General features: G+C 49.6%; 1 protein-coding gene across 1 annotated transcript in view; it reads right to left on the reverse strand.

Annotated features, from left to right (window-relative positions):
- The window catches only part of DYNC1H1 (dynein cytoplasmic 1 heavy chain 1), a 73,399-nt gene that overhangs the window by 18,909 nt on the left and 34,356 nt on the right, over positions 1-20,134 (reverse strand). Inside the window, exons 21-44 of the mRNA XM_036882250.2 lie at positions 19,846-19,992; positions 19,495-19,661; positions 19,225-19,398; positions 18,480-18,645; positions 18,212-18,400; positions 17,925-18,119; positions 17,052-17,334; positions 16,706-16,806; positions 15,060-15,219; positions 13,807-14,050; positions 13,450-13,633; positions 12,994-13,206; positions 12,082-12,320; positions 11,721-11,877; positions 9,647-9,874; positions 8,937-9,167; positions 8,533-8,673; positions 8,073-8,306; positions 7,774-7,980; positions 7,563-7,684; positions 6,941-7,106; positions 5,813-5,976; positions 1,801-1,930; positions 233-366 (exon numbers count right to left, since the gene is read on the reverse strand). Of these exons, the coding sequence (XP_036738145.1) occupies positions 233-366; positions 1,801-1,930; positions 5,813-5,976; positions 6,941-7,106; positions 7,563-7,684; positions 7,774-7,980; positions 8,073-8,306; positions 8,533-8,673; positions 8,937-9,167; positions 9,647-9,874; positions 11,721-11,877; positions 12,082-12,320; positions 12,994-13,206; positions 13,450-13,633; positions 13,807-14,050; positions 15,060-15,219; positions 16,706-16,806; positions 17,052-17,334; positions 17,925-18,119; positions 18,212-18,400; positions 18,480-18,645; positions 19,225-19,398; positions 19,495-19,661; positions 19,846-19,992 (4,376 nt within the window). The remainder of the gene's footprint in view (positions 1-232; positions 367-1,800; positions 1,931-5,812; positions 5,977-6,940; positions 7,107-7,562; positions 7,685-7,773; positions 7,981-8,072; positions 8,307-8,532; positions 8,674-8,936; positions 9,168-9,646; positions 9,875-11,720; positions 11,878-12,081; positions 12,321-12,993; positions 13,207-13,449; positions 13,634-13,806; positions 14,051-15,059; positions 15,220-16,705; positions 16,807-17,051; positions 17,335-17,924; positions 18,120-18,211; positions 18,401-18,479; positions 18,646-19,224; positions 19,399-19,494; positions 19,662-19,845; positions 19,993-20,134) is intronic.

Below are 20,134 nucleotides of genomic sequence, written 5' to 3' on the forward strand. Positions count from 1 at the left end.
AGGAGGAGGCTGAGAGAGGGTCATGGGAGAAGCAGAAAGAGGTTCCGCTGAGAAGGAGGGTTAGACAGTTGGGTGGCCTCAGAAAGGAAGAAGAGATGGGGGTTCTCGGCAGGGAAGACTGAGGTGGAGGATGGGGAGTCCGTCAGAACAGTGTGAGGCCTGGCACGAGCCCCCGCCACTAACTCAAGAGCAGCTTAGCCGAGGGGCGGGGTGTTCGCAACAGAAAGCCCACCGGTCAATCCTGAGCACGTGGTCCAGCACTTCATTGAACAGGACGAGGGGGACATCAAGTTCTTCTTCATAGAAGACTTTCAGCCTAGCTTTAACGTAATCTCTCAGCTCTTCTTGATCTACTGGGATGTAATCCTACAGAAAAAAAGGGAAGACCCAAATTACTGAGAAGATATCATCTTAGTTATTACACCAAAGTCAATTCTATTTCCATTTACTAACTATCTGTTAAGAAATTCAACAAAAGATGGTATCATTTATAATACAGCAATAAAAATGTAAGTTAACTAGGACTGGATCTAGTTATCTTTACATGGAAAATCCTTTTACAGAAAACTGAAGTCCACTGAAAGGCACCATAGAAGATCTAACGAGATCACCACAACCACAGAGGGAAGCACACATGTGTAAAAACGCCTGTACCGTCCAAACAGAGAGACGCAGTGTGACCCTAGTCACGGTCCCGATGGGGGTGGTGGGGGTGGTCTTGGTGCAACGTGATGAGACAAGTCTACTTTCCATTTGGAAGAGAAAAGGGCCAAGGATGGTCGAAATTGCCCTCAGGAAGGTCTGGGCGTGAGGGCCTAGCCTGTCGCTGATTATCGCTGTAATTAGGACCATGTGGTTTTAGCATAGGAGGCAACGAAGGTTGATGGAACAGGACAGTCCCGGAAGCAGACCCTGCACACAAGGGACCCACTACGGCCGAGTGACACTCAAGGGCAGGTTTTCAACAAGCAGTGAGGGGACCATGGACGGCCACAGGAAAACGCTGGGAACAGACACACAGCTCCCTTCATACACAAAGTTGCTCGTGGATTATGGGTTTATGTGACCTAACTTTAAGAACATTTGTTCTTCAAAAGACACTACAAAGAATGAAAAGACAAGCTACTGGGGGAAGATGCTGCCTGTATAAATGAAGAGGACTAGTACTTAGAGTCTAGAAATAGAGAGGAAATGCCCGCAATCCTGAACAAAGCCACCTTGCTATTTCTTGCTTCTGCACCTCTGCTTCTGTCAGGCCCTGTTCCTGGGATGCCCTTCAAGACGGCCTACAAACCCCGCCAGGGCCCGAGGCCAGGGGCAGCTCCAGCGAGCTCTGCCCCAGACCCAGCCTCCCGGCTGCCGCTCTCCTGGCATCCAGCATCCAGCGTGCAGCCTGAGGACTGCGGCCGCCCGCTTCAGCAGTGCCGGCGGAGTGGAAGGTGGCGTGCTAATCCCAAAGGACAGGCAGCTCAGCTACTCTGGAGACGGCAGCTCTGCCTAGTGTTTCAGGATATGAAACACTTTCACACACATTATCCAGTCAGCTGTCCTTAGTGTGAGGAAAGTGGAAGCCTAGGTTTCAGGCAAATGTGCCAAAGCCATGGACTCTCTGGGGTGGAGACCTGTCACCCTTGCAGCCACAGCCACACCCCGTGAGATTTTCTGCCCTAAATTATGGAGGGGCAAATGCATGCTGCATTGTGCCTGTAACCACAGCTTCACTTAAGGTGTGGTTCCGGACAAAGGTATTACTAAAAGCAGCAGAAAAGAAGTATTTCTAAAATGATGTAAACTCGTTACCTTTGACAACCAGTTACTATACAAGATGGGCCGGCTCATTGCTTTCTCTTTGTCTATGTTGGGAAAGTGCTTCAGGGCAACCATGTCGATGTTCTCGTCCGTCCAGCGCCTCTCCTCGTCTTCTACAAGCCTGTTGGAGGAAGAGCAGCACGTCTGAGTCTGAACACAGGCCATGGTGAGGAGACACCAGGCATTACAGTTGCGGGCCATGCCAAGGGGCTGGAATTGGTCTGCACCAGAAATTTCTTTCATTTCTTACAAATGGAAGACCCTAAGAATCTGGACTCAAGATGGCTCCAGCAATCTACAATTTTGATGAGAAATATAAAACCCTCAGAACTACGACACCTACTACATTAAAAAAATTCCTCTGAAGTTGTTTAATCATTTTAAAAAGTGAAAATTTAATTGTAGTTTCTAAACCTGCTTAAAATAAGCATTCCAAATATCATGGGAACATTAAAGGAACAGGTATCAGGAACTGCAGTGTATATACTTTTGGAGCACAGGGCTTAAAAGGAAATGGCAACAATGGACATACAATGGGGAAACGACCATAAAACTCTTAGAAAAAAACATAGGCAAAAATCTCTTGGACATAAACGTGAGCGACTTCTTCATGAACATATCTCCCCAGGCAAGGGAAACAAAAGCAAAAATGAACAAGTGGGACTATATCAAGCTGAAAAGCTTCTGTACAGCAAAGGACACCACCAATAGAACAAAAAGGTACCCTACAGTATGGGAGAATATATTCATAAATGACAGATCCGATAAAGGGTTGACATCCAAAATATATAAAGAGCTCATGCACCTCAACAAACAAAAAGCAAATAATCCAATTAAAAAATGGGCAGAGGAGGTGAACAGACAGTTCTCCAAAGAAGAAATTTAGATGGCCAACAGACACATGGAAAGATGCTCCACATCACTAGTCATCAGAGATATGCAAATTAAAACCACAATGAGGTATCACCTCACACCAGTAAGGATGGCCACCATCCAAAAGACAAACAACAACACGTTGGTGAGGTTGTGGAGAAGGGGAACCCTCCTACACTGCTGGTGAGAATGTAAATTAGTTCAACCATTGTGGAAAGCAGTATGGAGGTTCCTCAAAATGCTCAAAAAAGACTTACCATTTGACCCAGAAATTCCATTTCTAGGAATTTACCCTAAGAATGCAGCAGCCCAGTTTGAAAAAGACAGATGCACCCCTATGTTTATCGCAGCACTATTTACAATAGCCAAGAAATGGATGCAACCTAAGTGTCCATTAGTAGATGAATGGATAAAGAAGATGTGGTATGTATACACAATGGAATATTATTCAGCCATAAGAAGAAAACAAATCCTACCATCTGCAAAAACATGGATGGAGCTAGAGGGTATTATGCTCAGTGAATTAAGCCAGGTGGAGAAAGACAAGTATCAAATGATTTCACTCATGTGTGAAGTATAAGAACAAAGAAAGACTGAAGGAACAAAACAGCAGCAGAATCACAGAACCCAAGAATGGACTAACAGTTACCAAAGGGAAAGGGACTGGGGAGGATGGGTGGGAAGAGAGGGATAAGGGCGGGGAAAAAGAAAGGGGGCCTTACGATTAGCATGTATAATGTGGGGAGCACAGGGAGGGCTGTGCAACACAGACAGACAAGTAGTGATTCTACAGCATCTCACTATGCTGATGGACAGTGACTGTAATGGGGTGTGTCGGGGGGACTTGGTGATGGGGGGAGTCTAGTAAACATAAAAAAAAAAAAAAAAAAGGAAACGGCAACAAGGCAGGCAGGTGAGACGGTACCTGTCACTGTGGGAGTGGGGGGATACCTGTGAGAGGCTGATATAGGATGTACCTAGCAGGCTGCCAGGTGAAGGTCTAGGGAAGGCATGTCAGGCAGTCATGTACTTACTGCATGTAGCCACTCAATTTAGAAACCCAATTGCTATTGCTACCTAAACAGAATTTCATCTCTGCTGTTATGGGAAATCTGTGTAAACTATATTGTAGCTAATTTTTTTAAATTAAAAAAGAGGCAGAGATTTTTTTCTTTTAAATAAAAAAGCTAACCCGTTGCTTACTCTGCCTTGCTTCCCTGCTCTCTGTAAGGAGCCCGGCTTGAATACCAGTGATCTATAACGAAGAATATGCTGAGACCCTTGAGGGCATGGATGGGAAAAGCTGCCCGGATGCAGGAGTAACTGGTCTAGAGGTAAAATCGCCAACCGCTCAGCACTTCTAGTCTGGAGGGAACCTCCTGCCCTGGGCTCTCCTGGGGGAATAACTACTGAGCACTGCCCACTACCTGCCCCGGAGCCTGCAAGCGGCCAGAGAGGACCCTGTCCTGCTGGGACCGCATCCTGTGCGGACGGGACACCTCGGGAAAGCTCGTACTTCCCTGGGAGCAAGGGGCCCTGCCCTGCCGCCAGAGCCCGTCCTGCTCTCACTCTGCAGCCCCTCTTGCTCTGTTGAGTGACCTGATGCACATTTCCTCAAATGATTTGCATCAGGAAATTGTGGTGCTGCATTAAATAGTAAATCAGTTAAGGTGTATTATGTATTAGAAGTTTAGAGTAAAAGCAACACAAGTACATTTTTCCTCACTAACCTAAAATAAGCCTGAAAGACTATGGAGGACAGCACTGCTAAAATATGTAAAGTCAAAAATACATGATGACTAAAAAAAAATACACGATGAATCTATAGCATCTTATTAAGCTGATGGACAGCGACTGTAATGGGGTATGTGGTGGGGACTTGATAGCGGGGGAACTCTAGTAACTATAGTGTTTCTCATGTGATTGTATATTAAGGAAACCAAAAAAAAAAAAAAAAAAAGAAAGAAATAACAGTATTGGCAAGAATGTAGAGAAAAGGGAATCCTGTGTACCACTTATGGGAATACAAATCGATGCAGCTATTTTGGAAAACAATATACATTTCCTCAAGAAATTACAAATAGAACTATAATATGATTCAGTAATTCCTTCTGGATATTAATCCAAAGGAAATGAAAACATTAACTCTAAAAGACACATTCCCACATTCACTGTAGCATTATTCACAATAACCAAGACATGAAGACAACCTAACTGTCCACCAGCAGATGAATGACTAAAGATGTGGCACACACAGGCAACGGAGCATTACTGAGCCGCAGAGGAAAATCCTGCCAGCTGTGACGATCCGATGGACCCTGACGGCACTATGCTAAGTGAACTAAGTCAGACAGAGAAAGACATCACATGATTTCACATGTGGAATTTAAAAAACTGAAAAAAAAAAGAAAAAGAAAAAGAAAAAGAAAAACAATAGGGCAGAAGCTAGAAAAACTAAGAATTTGTTGTAAACAAAGATTGTACTTAACTATATAAAGAATTCAAGAAAAAGGTCCTGATAAAAAAGGCCAGTAATTTTTGAGATTCCTTGAAAGGTAAGAAGTTTTAACTGAGACACTTACTCTGACTCAAACCCCAAAACCTTCTATGATCGAAGCTGATCACTCCAGCCATTGGTAATTCTTTCCCTTAAGTACTGGACTCTTAACCAGAACAACCACATCTTCTGAGGCAAGACTGGATACAAGTGGCCAACAGTAAGCGAGAAGGTGAAGCTCCAGAGACACAGCTTCATGCACACCCCGACGAGAATAAAGGCTGAGGGGCAGGAGTGGTGGTTATGGAAACCAGGTGGTTGTTAGAAGGCATGTAAACTCACCGTGAGCATCATGTTTCGACAAGCTCATCACAGGTAATCAGTTAGTTAATTAAAGAGCCTTGCCCGAGGTCACATGGTAACCAGTGTGGGCAGTCATGATGCACAGAGACCCTGTTACACTGGGGGTGGTCACGATCAGCTCCCAGAGGCAAGGCCACCCTCGCTGCCTTCCGTCACCAGCACAGCTGGGCTCAAGCCTGGACAGGCCAGCCCTTAATTGGAGACCCTAACTTGGAGGGTTGTTACTCAAAAGCAGGGAGGCACGGGTGTTAGCCAGATCCTTGGCTTTACCTGTCCTGGAAGAGACGGAGGGCTTCGTGCGCCCAAATCCGAATGAGGCCTTCCACAGGCAGGGTCTCCAGAGGTCTCAGAGCCTCAAAGATGCCTCGCACCCACCTGGTCATTTCACGGGGTGAATAGATATAGTGCGGTTGTGTGTCCTGAGTGAATCTCTCCTGCAGGATTCAGAAAAACAGAAGGTACTAGTAAATATCTTGACACAAGACAAACGCTGTATAACACTTTATATTAGAAAGAATCTAGACTTTAGAATCTTTAAGGCTGAATTAATGTTGGAACTAGAAAACTGTCCAGAACGTGTTAGAACCATGTCACTCACTTTACGTTGAAATTAATTATATTTAAAGATTTAGATGTTTAAACAAAGGAAACTACAAAAAAATTCTTCTGAAAATACTTCTAAAAATGTAATTCCTAAGTTGAGGCAAAGCCTTTCTAAGCATGATTTCAAAAGCAGAAACAAAGAAAAAGACATGCATTCGATGACATATATAATTCTGTAGGAAAAACGTGCAATTACACAAGTTAAAAGCAAACTGAACACTGGGAAAAATAATTGCAATGTACAACAGGCAAGCACTCCTAAAGACTGAACAGATGGAGGCATCCCAGTGGTGAATGGGTGGTTCCCTCATTGCCTACTGTTAAAAGGACTGGGATGGGAAAGCTCCACACAGAGATGCAAATCCAAACTCTGAGAACCATTTCTATCCATGGGCTGAGGGGGAAGGTCTTAAATATTTGACTGTCGTATGGGAAGAAAAGCAGTGCTGGTGGGAGGGTAACTGGTCCAGCCTGGGGAGCAGGTGGCCACACCCAGTCACGACACACTTTGTAGAAGAATCACACACACTTAACATGATCATACCGCTAAAAGTGTACATATCCTTTTGGGGACTGCACAGTATAGCCCCAATTTCCCAAAGGAAATTAACATATGTGACATGTGTAACACGTAACAGGATAGCAGGAATGGGCATGAAAATGCTCGCAGTCATGGTACCTGGGTGGAGTGACCTGGTGACAGGCTTTGGAGACAGCCTCAGGCGCAGTGAGAGCTCTGAAGAGACCTGTGTCAACAGTCATTCAATTCCTAGAGGAGCAGAGGAAGGACTGTACCTGAGACATGGTATAGAATTCCACCATCGCGGCGGTGAGCGGCTCGGCGTATGTGCGCAGCGAAGGAATAAGCCTCAGCATGGCCCGGTTAAAAGTGCCGTAGATCTGCGTCAGGGAGGCAGGTCCTGGGTAATCCACGTACACGACGGGCACGTGACGCAAGAATCTGCGCAAAGACAGCCCAGCTGAGCCAGTCCAGGGGAGGCACAGGATGCCTGAATGGAGAGCCACCCTGTCCTGGGCCCAGGCTGTTCCTAGTCCACCCACTCAGGCTGTGCGTCACAGTTAACAGAGATCAGACACAGCTGCTCAGGCCTGCGTCTGATGTATGATGGTAGATTCAGAAAATCTGACAAAGAACGAAGCAAAGACGGGAAGAAGATGCAGGCTTTCTTGGGCTCATCTTGGCAGTGCAGACCGGGCTGGGGCAGTGGGTTCGTCACCACCACCGGGTGGTGCTGTATCTTTAAGTGTGTCTCCCGGGTATGACACAGTGCAAGCGACCGGGAGGAACCCTTGGTGAGCATTTTTATAATTAAAGCCAGATTTTTGTCATGCTACATTTAAAGCAATCATGGAACTGGTGTGTGTGAGGCCAAGAAGTATTCAGAGCTCATGTTACCTGTGAGAGAGGGGCTTTCTGCCAGGATCAGTGGGCGGGTTACAGGCCCCGACAAACTGGATTCTCTCCAGCTTCACCCACGTCTGGTCTGAGGTACGGTAGAAGCCTCCATGCTCCACCATCTGGGGGAAGGCAGGAGGGTTAGCACATCAGGAGCACACTCGAACAAGAAATGCAGTGGAGAAGAGGAGATTGCTGGGCAAAAACAGACCTGTCTGATGAAGGAGATGACCCTCTGTGTCCCGTATTTATCCATGTCTGGCAAGTTGATTTCATCACAGAATAACACCAGCCACTTTCCAAGCTGGACGGGAGCCAAGACCACCCCGTTGGGTGTGCGTCTGTACTCGCAGTAGTGGTCGAAGGTCTTCAGCAGGAGCTCGGGCGTGGTAGCGCTCGAGAAGTTAAGACCCACGACCTGTAGAAGGGAAGAAACAAGCGATGCACTGTTAAGATCCAGTGCGTACCTGAACACCAGAAAGCCTGCTGCCCACTTCCCGGCCGCTGTACCTCCATGTCAGGCAAGGCCCGGAGGGCGCTGAAGAGTGTCATGGTCTTGCCGGATCCGGGAGGGCCACATAAGACCAGTGGCTTGTGCTCAGCCAGCCAGGTGTACAAGAGGGCTTCGTGGCGGACTGTGTCTAGGGTCGGCACGACAACGTCAGGGGCTGCCACCTTGTGCGTCTCCACTTCGATCTGAGGCACCTTGGCCTGCCATGGTGACCACTCTCCACTGATGGACACCTAGACAGAAACAGGTCACCCTGGAACTCATGTCTCCCTGCTTACAAGACTTGCTCACTTTCACACAAATCAGATCTTTCAAGTTAACCTGCATTGCTTCTACCACATAAAACTAAAAGGGTGAGATCCTTCTACGAAATGCAAAGCCCATGGTGAGGCTTCTCCAGGATGAACTGAACCGAGTGGGCGAGAATCAAGGGAGGAGGGCTGTGCCCCTCGCACGTACTTCATAATCAATGATCGGTATGTTGGGTGCAGCGGGCAGTGGCACTGTCGTGATTCTTCTGATGTATTCACCCAGCTCTGCTCTCATCTTCAGCCGGCTGTCTCCAGACAAGGACCAGAGTATGGCATAAACCAAATACCGCTAGGAAAGGAAGTAAATCCCACACTGATAAAACTTCAACAGTACGAGAAAGACATTCACAGCCAAGTTAACCCTGAAGAGTGGTTCCTAGCACTCCTGGGTCACAGTGCCACCTGCACCTTTCCGAGCCCCTGGGAGAGCCTGACGGTCTCTTCCCAGGAAGGAGATAGTGTAGTTCAGAGGCTACACCCAAGGCTCAGACGCTGGGGCCACCCAGGGCCAGCCCCCGTCAAGCCCACCTCCTGCGGTGTGGCCCCCCCAACCTGAATGTAGCGCTCCAGCTGCTCGGTCTGCATGGGGAAGTCAGGGTGGTTGGCGTTGTACTGGGCCACGTTCCGGCAGGCCTGGTGCAGCATGGAGAAGAGTGAGCCCAGGCAGCGGAGGCGGGTCAGGTCCATGATGTGCTCCAGCTTGAAGGCGTGCTCCAGGGCCTTGGTGACCAGGCCATTGCACGTGAAGTATGGCTGCATGATCGTGGCGGCGTCCCGCTGGATCTACGAGAGGGAGTACATGACGCCTCACTGCCACTTCAAAGAGCCAGGAGATTTTCCTGCCTTCTAACCTAGGCCCAGGAGAGGGTCACATGACCTCCAAAAATAATTTTTTGGATTGAAAAAACGATAAAATGAAGCGTCCATGACCAATCCTTACTCTTCCATCCTGATGGGTCTCAAAACCACACTGCATGGGGACACTAGTTTTCACCCCTGAAATAGAAAGGGTGGTCCTTTACCAGGTTGCAGAGAAAGCAAGATGGCTGGAAGGATTCTTTCAGCTTTCCTGTGTATGTTTTAGTTTGGCAGCTGCGACTGCCGGGCTTCCTCCAGAGCTGGTGTAAGACAACACTGATTGTGCAAACCTCTGGGAGTGCCCAGCTTCAACACGAGTAGGGACCGTCTGTGGGCAGGACCCTGACTCTGGGCGCTCGGGGGTGGAAGGCCGACTTTCCGGCCGAGGCACGCCGCCCTCGTACCTGCAGCATCGGGGAGGCGGCCTCCTCCCCCTCGTCCTCCTTGCCCTTGCGCCGGCGCTGGGCCTCATCCTCCCCTTCATCCAGGGGGATGCTGCGCAGCCTGGCCAGGAAGTTGTTGAAGATCATGTCTGTGCTGAGCACATCCTCGCTGAACCAGACCATGCCACAGCGTGACACTGTGGCCAGGGTGGCATACTTTAAGTCCTGTACTTCGAACATTATTCGCACCTTGAGAGAAAAATATTAAGCAGATTTAATGATGTGGGCTCAACTGAGTGGTACACAAACTGAAACGGTGATGTAAATCTAACTTTTCTATACTTAATTTTAAAAGTAAAAATATCTATGGTTCAAATCACTACCCTGTCTCCCCAAGAACTTGGGCAGAAATCTGTGTGGGCAGAAATCTCTGTGGTGGGGGGCGAATGGGTCAGACTACAGGGACAAGCTCTGGGCGGGACAGGAGGAACAGCACCCTGGAGGGGCGGGGGGGTGGTATGCCGCAGTGAACGTGCACGGGCTGCACCCTGGGCCCCGGCTCAAACCCACGCAGTCCTCACTGTCATGTGAGGCAGGCATGCCAGAGTCCCATTTTACAGACAGGGCTGGGTGCCTGCCCAGGCCCCCCTGCTGGTGAACAGCGGGCTGCGATGCCAACCAGGTGGTCCGACTCCACAGCCTCGCCCTCGGTGCTAACACGCTGCACACGGTCTGTCTCTTTCTGACAACAGAACCTAATGAGCCACCGGAGAGGACCTGACAAGTCGGCCGCAGGCTCGAGTCTGAGACTGGAGAGGGGGCTCATTCTCAGACCAACTCTAAGCAGCCATGCCTTTTTCTGAGGTGGTGACAACCGCCAACGCTGACCCGTCACGGTCCGGACTCGCGACTGCCAGCTGCTCAGGCCGGGACCCTGGAGTCGCACCCGGCCCCTTTCTCACACCGCGTCAGGCCCACCGGCAAATCCCACTGGCACGAGTGTGAAACTATTCTCACAGTTCAGCCACTTCTCGGCACCTCCCCGCTGCCGACTGGGCAGCCCACCCCAACGCAGCCTGCAGATGGCCCCTTGCTTCCACCTGCCCCCTTCAGCCATGCTCCAAACAGCAGCCGGGGGTCCCCTGTAAGCAAACAGGCTCCCTTGCCCCTGACCCAGACTCGCCCATGGCTCCTGACCCAAGTGGGCAGGCCCCAGCCCTCACAGTGACCTGGGCGCTGCTCTGGCTGCCAGGCTGTCCTCCCTGGTTGCACCTCGACTTTCCTCTCCTACTTCTCTCCCTGTTGGCCAACCGTGCCCTTGCCGTTCTCGCACACCCTGGCACAGACTGCTCCCCCTGCCGTCCCTGTGCCCAGGGCGCCTGCGGCCCAGGACTCACTCCCGCACCCCTCAGTCGCTACTGAAAGCAGCGCCGTCTCAGGGAAGCCCGTGCCACCCTTTCTGGCATGGCGACCTCCACCTGTCCCCTACGTGAGCGCTGTCTTGGGTGTTTTCTCCTTGGCACTGTCACCCTGTCTGTCTTTCCTGTCAGACTCTAAGCCCAGGGAGTATGGGTTCTGTCTATTTTGCTTACTGCTGTATCTTCACCCAGAACAGGGCCTGGCACACAATGACACTCCAGAATCGTTGAGTCAAAGTGTGAATGTAGAGCCATGCCAGGCTGGCCCACGTTCCCTGGCGGTGTGTTCAGGACTGGGGTCCAGTCACTCCCTAGCGACAGCCTTGAAAGCTTCCATGTCTAAGTTCCTTACTTTGCCACTTCCCAGATACATAACAACTTCAGAAATCCTAACTCCCACCCCACATTGCAGGGCTGTAGAGAGGGTTAAGTGACAATTACAGAGTGTACTTAATATGCAATGAACAGTGGAGAGATCAATAAATCCTAGGACAGGATTTGCCAGCTTCAGGAATAGAAAACCCTAGTACGGAGACTCTGACTGACGCTGAAAACTGTTTCACAGCTGGTTGCTACTGTGCAGAACCCAGACCCTCATCTGCAGGGCTGTACCTGGCTAGCAAGTGGGTGTGAGAATAGACTCATTAGCCCAGGACACATAAAGGCAGGCTACGCACGTTGGGTGGAAGGCTGAGGCGCTCTCCATTCGGCAGAGTCAGGAGCTTGTTGTCATCCAGCACCGAGTTCAAGTTCTCCACCCACTCGGGGTCCACGTCTCCATCAAAGATGATCCACTGGCGCTTCTGCAGCTCGCCTCTCACGTTGTCTATGATCCTGGTGTGGAAGGGTTTCAAAACAGCTACTGGCTAACTCAAGACTTTAAAATTAAAAATGCTCACCCTATAATGGTGTCTTCAGCGGCTTTTTAATCTCTTCAGACTTTGGTTGGAAAAATACCATATGCTGTTATTCCAGAACGGGACCGAGGACCCAGGCCTTACATCCATCGGGATGCAAACACCATCAAAGTGGACTTACTTTCTCAGAACATGCGTGAACAGCCCATCTGTCCATTCCCTGGTGTTGGGGTCCAGGGTCCCGTAGAGGTGATCTTTGCTGATGGCCTTGGGGTCGATGATGTGGGCCACACCTTCCACACCCTCAAGTCTCTCCAAAGCCTTCAGGAGCACGCGCCAGGCCATGCTCTTCCCGCTTCCTGAGGGCCCCACCATCATCAAGCCGTGGTTGATCTGGGTGATCTGGTAGAGCTGGAGAACCTGCCGGCCGAGCAGAGCAGCAGGGTCGCCATTCCAGAGAAAGAGCAAGCGAGGCTCCCCAGCCACTTCCCGTGACCACGGGAGATGCGTGCTGTGGATTCCCAGGGGCAGGCACTTAAGAGTTTACCAGGCAGACACTGCACAGGACACATCTACAACTATCTGAAGTAGTAAAGTCCTTCTCACTCAGCTGTGGGAGTCATTCGACAAACCAGGAAGGCTAGGAGCTGGCAGAACGTGAGATCCCCACCAAGCTGCCTCAGAAAGGCACATAACATCGCCTCCAAGGAGGGAAGATGTGAGCCGTTTACTTAACCCAGGGCGGCCCCTCTCAGGCTCAGCACACGGCCTGTATAAATAACAGACTTTTTCTCATCCTTAGGGGAAGGAAAGAAGCCAGTGCAGAATGTAAATCATGTATCAATGAGCAGACTTGTGTTGTGAATCTACGGTACTGGAAAGTCTTTTAAACAAGCCTTTCGCTGGCATGAACATCTTCCATTATCATCACTCCTTAGTCGGTGTTTTCAGGGAATGACTATTTCATGTAAAGTGAAATTTTTAGGTAAGTTTTGTTATCTCTACATTTAAGTTAAGAAAAAACCTAGACAGGCCTTGAGGCAAATCTCATAAACCGGATGATGAGCCTCCCTGGCCTCTGCAATCCAGTTACCTTTTCAACCCACATCCCGCCGACTTCCTCTCCGTCCCCGTAGGTCAGATACATCTCCTGACACACTTTCTTCAGCTCCTCGCGGAGTGCAGTCATCTCCCCGCGGTGGTACTGGACTCCGGGGAACACGTCTGACAGGAGGCTGAAGAGCAGCGGGATGTCTTCTGCCACGAGCTTCGGCACCATCGTCTCACAGACGCTCTGTATCAGAATCTACACGGGAGAAAAGGGCTGAGCCTCCCGTGCAGCAGGGAACCCAGCTCGCGTGTTCCTGCTGCGTCACCCAAAGGTGCGGAGGACACAGCTGCCGGAGACCCAGCACACCCCACCCACTCAGGTCCACCCAGGCCAGGACATGCAGATCACACTGAGAGCCCCGAGTGGGCCTCACACATTGAGAAGATGAGTTCATATAGTGGTTAAGGTTTGAGGGATTAACAGAGCATCTGAACACACCTCTTGTTCGGGCAGATTCTCTGCAATTTCGCCTTCATCAACTGCTTCACCTCGTTCTTCTTTCTCCCTCTTTATCTTCTGAATTCTCTCCCTCTTCACATTCCCTGCACTTACCAGCACGCTCTTCAAAGCCCGGAGACCAAAGTCATAATGGCTCTGAGAAGAGAGCTGCTCATCACACAGTCTGAAAAAGGAAGGGTTTTCGTTAACGACAGTTCATGAAGCAACAGCGGGGTCAGATGTCAAGAATCAAAGGTGGAAACTCTGAAAGAAGTGCCATAATGACCGAGATAAACTTAAGATGGGCACATTTAAAATACGCTGAGACATGATTGTGAATAACCCTAAGTTACTCACTTGAAGAAGGGAACGATCTTGTTGGCAAGAACTTCGGCAGTGCGGAAGCCCTGAGAATACAGCATGACCTGGGCGATCAGCTGCCGGTCGGGTTTGGTCATGGCCAGGCTCCGGAACAGCTTCTTCAAATTGTCTGGAAGGTTCGACCTGCCCGCATAGCCAGGGTTCATGGTGATGAAGACGGCCATGTCTGGGCTCACCTTGACTTGTTTATTCAGCAGCTCACAAGTGATGGGGGCAGAGGCTGAAAACCAGGTGATGGCATTAAGACTCATGTTAAAAAACATTCCCAAATTCCCCAAACTACAGACAAAGCATCCATTTCCCAGGTAGCCGATCACTGGACTTTCTGCAGGCATGTCCGCCCTGCCCGGGAAGCCCATTCTCACACACCTCACTGACACAGGAGCCACGTGCTATCAGCAGAAGCAGAAGCCCACGATCTACCCGGGCATTGCTGTGGGTCACAGGGCCAGTGCAAGACTAAAGTGCAGTCCACCCGCAGTCGCAGAACAGAAATCAGTCACTGCAGCCCGGCCCACCGGCTCAGCTCCCGAGAACTGTGCTTTCCCAGCACTGGCACAAAGCCCCGTCACACTGAACTAAGTGTCGGGGACAAAGTGCATTTACTCCCCACAGGACAGTGTCGGGCTCCCAGCTACTGCTTTCCTAGATACTCCTTTTATTCTACTTAGGTGGTCTGGCCAGTTGTTCAGTTAGACAAGGGCCTATTACTATGGAATAAAAGAAAACACGAGAAGTTACACCACACGCATAAACCTCAGCATCGATGCGCTCACTTCCCTCAGCACCCCTGCCACCTCCACACCACACGCCTGGGCTTCAACTGGCGTGAACCTCTCAGAACAGCTTCTCCTTGTGACGGAGGGCTCATTCCCAAGGCTCCATGGCGGAGCACAGGGAGCTGGCTCTGCAGGGACTCAGGGAGCAAGGGGGAGCACAGAGGCCCACACTGGCCACACTCGCCACGGGCAGATGCCGTGGAGGGAGCACAGGCCTCCCGCCCGCCAGAGGAAGGCCTGCTCTGGGACGAAGGGTGCACACTGCCAGCGCAGGGTTACCCTGGGTCTCACTCACCTTCCCGCGTCACCAGGACTAACCACCCTGCCTGCCACAGTGAGTCCCGGGGACCAAATTATAAACTCCCACTATTTCTCATCAAAGAGGTGGCAGCTCATCCACTGTTTTCTCCCTCTACTTAAGTGTCTGTGGAAGAAAAAGAGAAGGCTCACGCTTGTCGCAGCTGGGGTTGGAGTGCTCGCGCAGCGCCTCCTGGATGCACTGCACCTGCTGGGACACGGCCGAGAGCATGCGCTCCTCCAGGCGGTTGAACTCGTCAAAGCAGCCCCACGCGCCCACTTGGCAAAGCCCCACAAAGATGCGGCCCATTGCCTGAAACCCAAAGAAAGAAGCTAAAACCATCTGCTCTGGCGCCGGCTCAAAGGGGCCCAAATCCTGGCCCATCTATCCGACTTGGGAAAATCCCACCTGGAAACTGACACTGCCTGCCCCGTGGACATGAAGGTGAAATCAGATGTATACCAGTGAGGGGCTGTGTCACAGTGAGTTATAAGAAATACATATTTGCTCATAAAAATGACCAAACTACATTTCCAAGCTATATTTGGTCTTCGTCCACAGTTCCTGAAAACACTGCAGAGTCTTAAAGGTGAACTGGGTGTTCTGTCACATGAATGAGCTTTTGGACTCCCAACCAAGGCCAGGGCTGGAGGCTGATCAGCCAATGACTGATAATTTAGTCAGTCATGACTGTGCAACGAAGCCCTCACAAAACCCCCGACCCAGAGGCTCGCTCTCTCGCGCTCTCTCTCTCTCTCTCTCTGCCTGCTCTCTGCCACTGGGTCGGAGAGCTTCTATGCTTGGGAAGCACAACGCCTCCATGTGCCAGGCCCCGAGCTCCACGAGGACAGACGCTCCTTTACTTGGGACCTTGCCCTGTGTCTCTCGCATCGGGCTGTTAACCTGTGTCCTTTACGGTATCCTGCATTAAACTGGTGAACGTTAAGTGTTTTCCTGAGCTCCGTGAGCTGCTCTAGCACATTAACAGAACCTAAGGGGGAGGTCGTGGGAGCCTCCAGTCTGTAGCCAGCAGATCAGAAGCACCGGGAACTGCCTGGGCTTGTGACCAGCGTCTGGAGTGGGGGCGGAGGGCAGTCTTGCAGGACGGAGCCCTTAACCTGGGCATCTGCTGCTGTCTCTGGGCAGATAGCATAGGATTGAGTTGAGTTCTCGGACACCCTGCTGGCGTTCGAGAACTGCTTGGTGTCAGTATGTGTGGGAAGACCCCCTCCCACACACTGGAATCGGGTCCGGGACCCCGAATGGAGTTACACTGCTCTCACTGCTGGGTATAATATTGTTACTATTATACACATACATGGAGAAAATCACACCATCTCATTTGGTGTCAGAGATGTGGCAGGGGCCGATGCCTACTCGTACTTCATGAAAAATAGTGAGGGCCAGCACACACATGTAGCGCATCATACCTTTTTCCTTTTGGGCCAATAACATCTTAATGACAAGGCTGTTATTTTTGTTCTGTCACTTTTGTTCATTAAGGAAAGCTTTTCCATAATATTTGTTTATTCCAAGACAAATGCACTAACCATTTCATGAAGAAATTGCCCTTTCATAAAAACGGCAAGTTACACCAGAGTTAACTTGGAAAACATGAAGCTAAAGTCAAAGCTCGTATGTCTGATACCTCAGGGAGTTCAAGACCCCTGTCCCCAGGACTCCGAGGGCCAGATGAGCCGTGTGGAGCTATAAGGCAGTGGCTTCATGAGAGGAACAAGCCTGGTATGAACTGACCTCTCAAGCCATAGATTTCAGGTGGATCCACAAAGTTTCTCACCTGGAAATCAAAGGTTTCGTCACAGTTGAAAACCAAAACGAAGCGTCCAAGCTGGTGGCCAAGAGCTTTGACGGACTCGGTCTTCCCAGTTCCCGCAGGCCCTGTTATTTGAAGAAAAGTAATATAGTATCTGAGTCCATTACTCAACAGAATATATCTTAGCTTCAAAAGAAGTGTAAAAAGCAATTCACTTAAAAAAATCAATGTACATGTACTAACAGCAAATGAATTTAAGTTTTTAGAATGTACATGTACAATATAAGAAATATATTTAAACCCTTCTCTTAATCTTTAGAAACCATGATAACTCCCTGCTCCACCTGCCCGGGCCTGTGGAGTGACTCACCGAATGGGGACCCCCCCAGCCTGGCCTCCAATGCTTGTGTCATGGTCAAATAGCAGCGGTCGGTGAGGGGGGTCTGCACCAGTTTGTCCTGAACACCCAGGTACTCGAAGCCGTAGTTAAATTTGGCATTTGCCATTTGGATTGACAACTGCTGCAGCACATCCGTTTGCTTAGGGTCAAAGTAAAATCGCATCTGGCTGAGCCATTCAAAAGACTTGGCGTTGTCCACCTTGCTTTTGATTAAGGACCTGGTGACATCTCTCTGGTGGACCAGCTCTGTGATCTGAAAAGAGAATCACTTTTAGGGTCTATCACAGAGTGAAGTGATGCAGTGCACTCCCTGGGTGTGTGGGAGATTTAGTGGGCTTTTCAACTGAGACTGGAAACTGAGTACAGCGTCTTCTGGCAAATATTCCAAGACACAAACTCACTTACAGAAACAACAAAGCTGTCATTCACGCAGAGGAATTAAGAGCTGCAGCACAAACACACAACAATGAAAGCACCTCACTCCAAGTAAAAACTGCAGCTCGCATCAAAGGGGACGAGAGCCACCCCATCCCGTCTGCCCCCTGCACTGTGTGTGCAGGCCCGGCTCGCAGGCACTCCTTGCAGAGGAGATGAGGAGAGAGTGAGGCGGCTCTGACCAGAGCTCATCCCTTCCTTTCTACAGGATGCCATGTAGGTAACACCTGTGCTCCACTGAGACTGTTTCAACAGGAACAGAGAGCCAAATGCCCACCCACCATACAGCAATATGCCATCTTTTTCCCTAATGCCAATTGGAATATTTTTCAAGCATGATTTCCTTTAACTGCTTGAGTTGAAGGCACAAGAGCCTAATGGCAAGGAATGAGCCAGGATGGGACCAACCAAGTGCTCCAGCTTCCGTCTTCGGAGCGGGGGTTGCTCCATGAGGACCGAGTCGGCCAACACATTGAGCGTGACCTCCACGTTGCTCAGCACAGAGGGCAAGGGTGCCGCGTCGCCACTACCGCCACTGCTGCTCAGAGCCATCTCCATGTTTTCAGACCAGGCTATCTGCGCTGACAAAACCACGAGCTGGGCCTGAAAGACACAAGACGCAGATCCCAAGGGGCTGTTCTAAAGACCAGCCAGTGCAGCCACTTTTAGACCGTCTCATTTCTACTGTGTGTTACCTGGTATTTATCAATCCAAGTGATGTAGGTATTTGGGTCAATTGAAGTTGCTTTACCAAAAATCTCAACTTCTGTAACCGACTCAGCAAGAAGCTTAGCCAGGGTGACCCTCATCTCCTTTTCCACCAGTGTGAGCCACTCATTGATTTTGGGATGTTCAGTAATGGACACTGGAGTTTTAAACATAACCTGAAATACATAAAAGTCAAGAATTAAGATACGCAAGAAGAGGAGAGAAGCTCCCGGGGGCAGTCATGAACCTGAGTACCTCCTCTCCTTCACGGGACGAGATGCCCAGGACGACGGAGTTATCCTCGTTCAGGATGATGCTCGAGACTCCGGCAAACATTTTCTTGAAATGTTTCTGTAACTTGGCTACATTCTTGCTGTTTCCAATGATTTCAAGCAAATCTTCATCACCCACAAAATAGAACCTAAGATTAAAATAGCACTCAAGTTGCTAAAATGTTATATATACACAAGGTGAACCACAGCAAAAATCCAAATTAGGGAAAGTGGTGTGGATGACGGTGGGCTGTCTGCAACCTGACTCCAGCCCACGTCCAGACTTCCTCCAGGCCTCGGCAAACACACACGCTTACTCCCTAGCAGGCCACCAAAGACAAAGGCAATGGATTTCATATCATTCAACTCACTTCATGAATTTATTTTTTTTAAGCCTGTTTGATTTACACCATGCAGACTAAACAGAAAGGAAGAGATGCCACACAGAAGACAATCAGAGCTACATGTTAAGAAAGATAAGCTGTTTAGGAGAGTGGGTGACAGTTTAAATGAAGTTTAATGAACAAATCCAAGTTAGAAAATCAAGGATTATTTGCTGTAATTAGGAATCACTGCACGAAAGGGAAATAGCATTTATTAAATGGATTACTGGTAACAAAACCCTTGGTATCAAGTGATCAACAAAGAGGCCAGGGCAGAGAAGAGGGCTAGAAGGAAGCATAACTGAAACTGAATTTCACTGCTATACAAGTCAAATGCTGTCTTACCTGGGAAAAGATGATCGCTCTCTTTCCAGGTACTCTCCCAGTGCTTTCTGGATCTTTCCTAGCAGGTCGGCCAATCTCTCTAGAGATCTCTGTACCCCCTGGATGTTCAGAACATCCATAACAAGGGGAGATTTGGATACTTTTTTCATTAGAGCCAAAAACTCTGTGCTGATACTACAAATCAAAACAGAACCATTGTTAGCCTTTAAGTAAACAGTGGTTCTAGCCACAACACCTTCAGCTCTGCTGTTCCAGGGCTAGAGGCCATACCTCTGGAACCGCTGGGTTTCCACCGGCAGCAGGTGCTTGATATCTGCACTGCCTGTGAAGATGCCTTCCAGGTAGACCCACCGCCTCTGCACGTCGATCCACACGTCAAAGAGAGCCATGATGCGGTTCAGTTTGTCTTCCCAGCTCAGGGCATCCTCTTCGAAGACCTAGAGGGTAGATGGAAGGCAGAGCCCAACTGCTGAACTTTTCATGGATATGCAAAAACTTGCTAACAAATGCAGATTAAGAGCCAGTCTACTTGTGTATTTACCAGGCATCTGGTAACCCAGTCAAAAGGCATTACAGGGGAGTGAGGGGCTCTCTGGTCAGGGAGGGAGTCCCGACTGGTACCTTGTAATACGGAGAGAGCTTCATGGCAGACACGCTGTTGATGTGCTCTTTGACCTTGTTGAAGAGGTCATCCCAGCCACGGATCAAGCGGCACTTGTTCTGATAGTTGACCAGGTCTAATTCGTAGGCGTTCCACACTTCCCTTATCTGAATCGACACCAGAAAGAAGCACACTTTCAACACATGGCCATGCACGCTGTTCTATAACTAAATGTGACGGGGACAAGGGCCACAGATGAAGCTCCGTTTCCATACAGCCCAGATCCACGTCATGGCCCAGGATGACACG

Source organism: Manis pentadactyla, chromosome 11 (assembly GCF_030020395.1).
Source record: "Manis pentadactyla isolate mManPen7 chromosome 11, mManPen7.hap1, whole genome shotgun sequence".
In the NCBI taxonomy this organism is placed as follows: Eukaryota; Metazoa; Chordata; class Mammalia; order Pholidota; family Manidae; genus Manis; species Manis pentadactyla.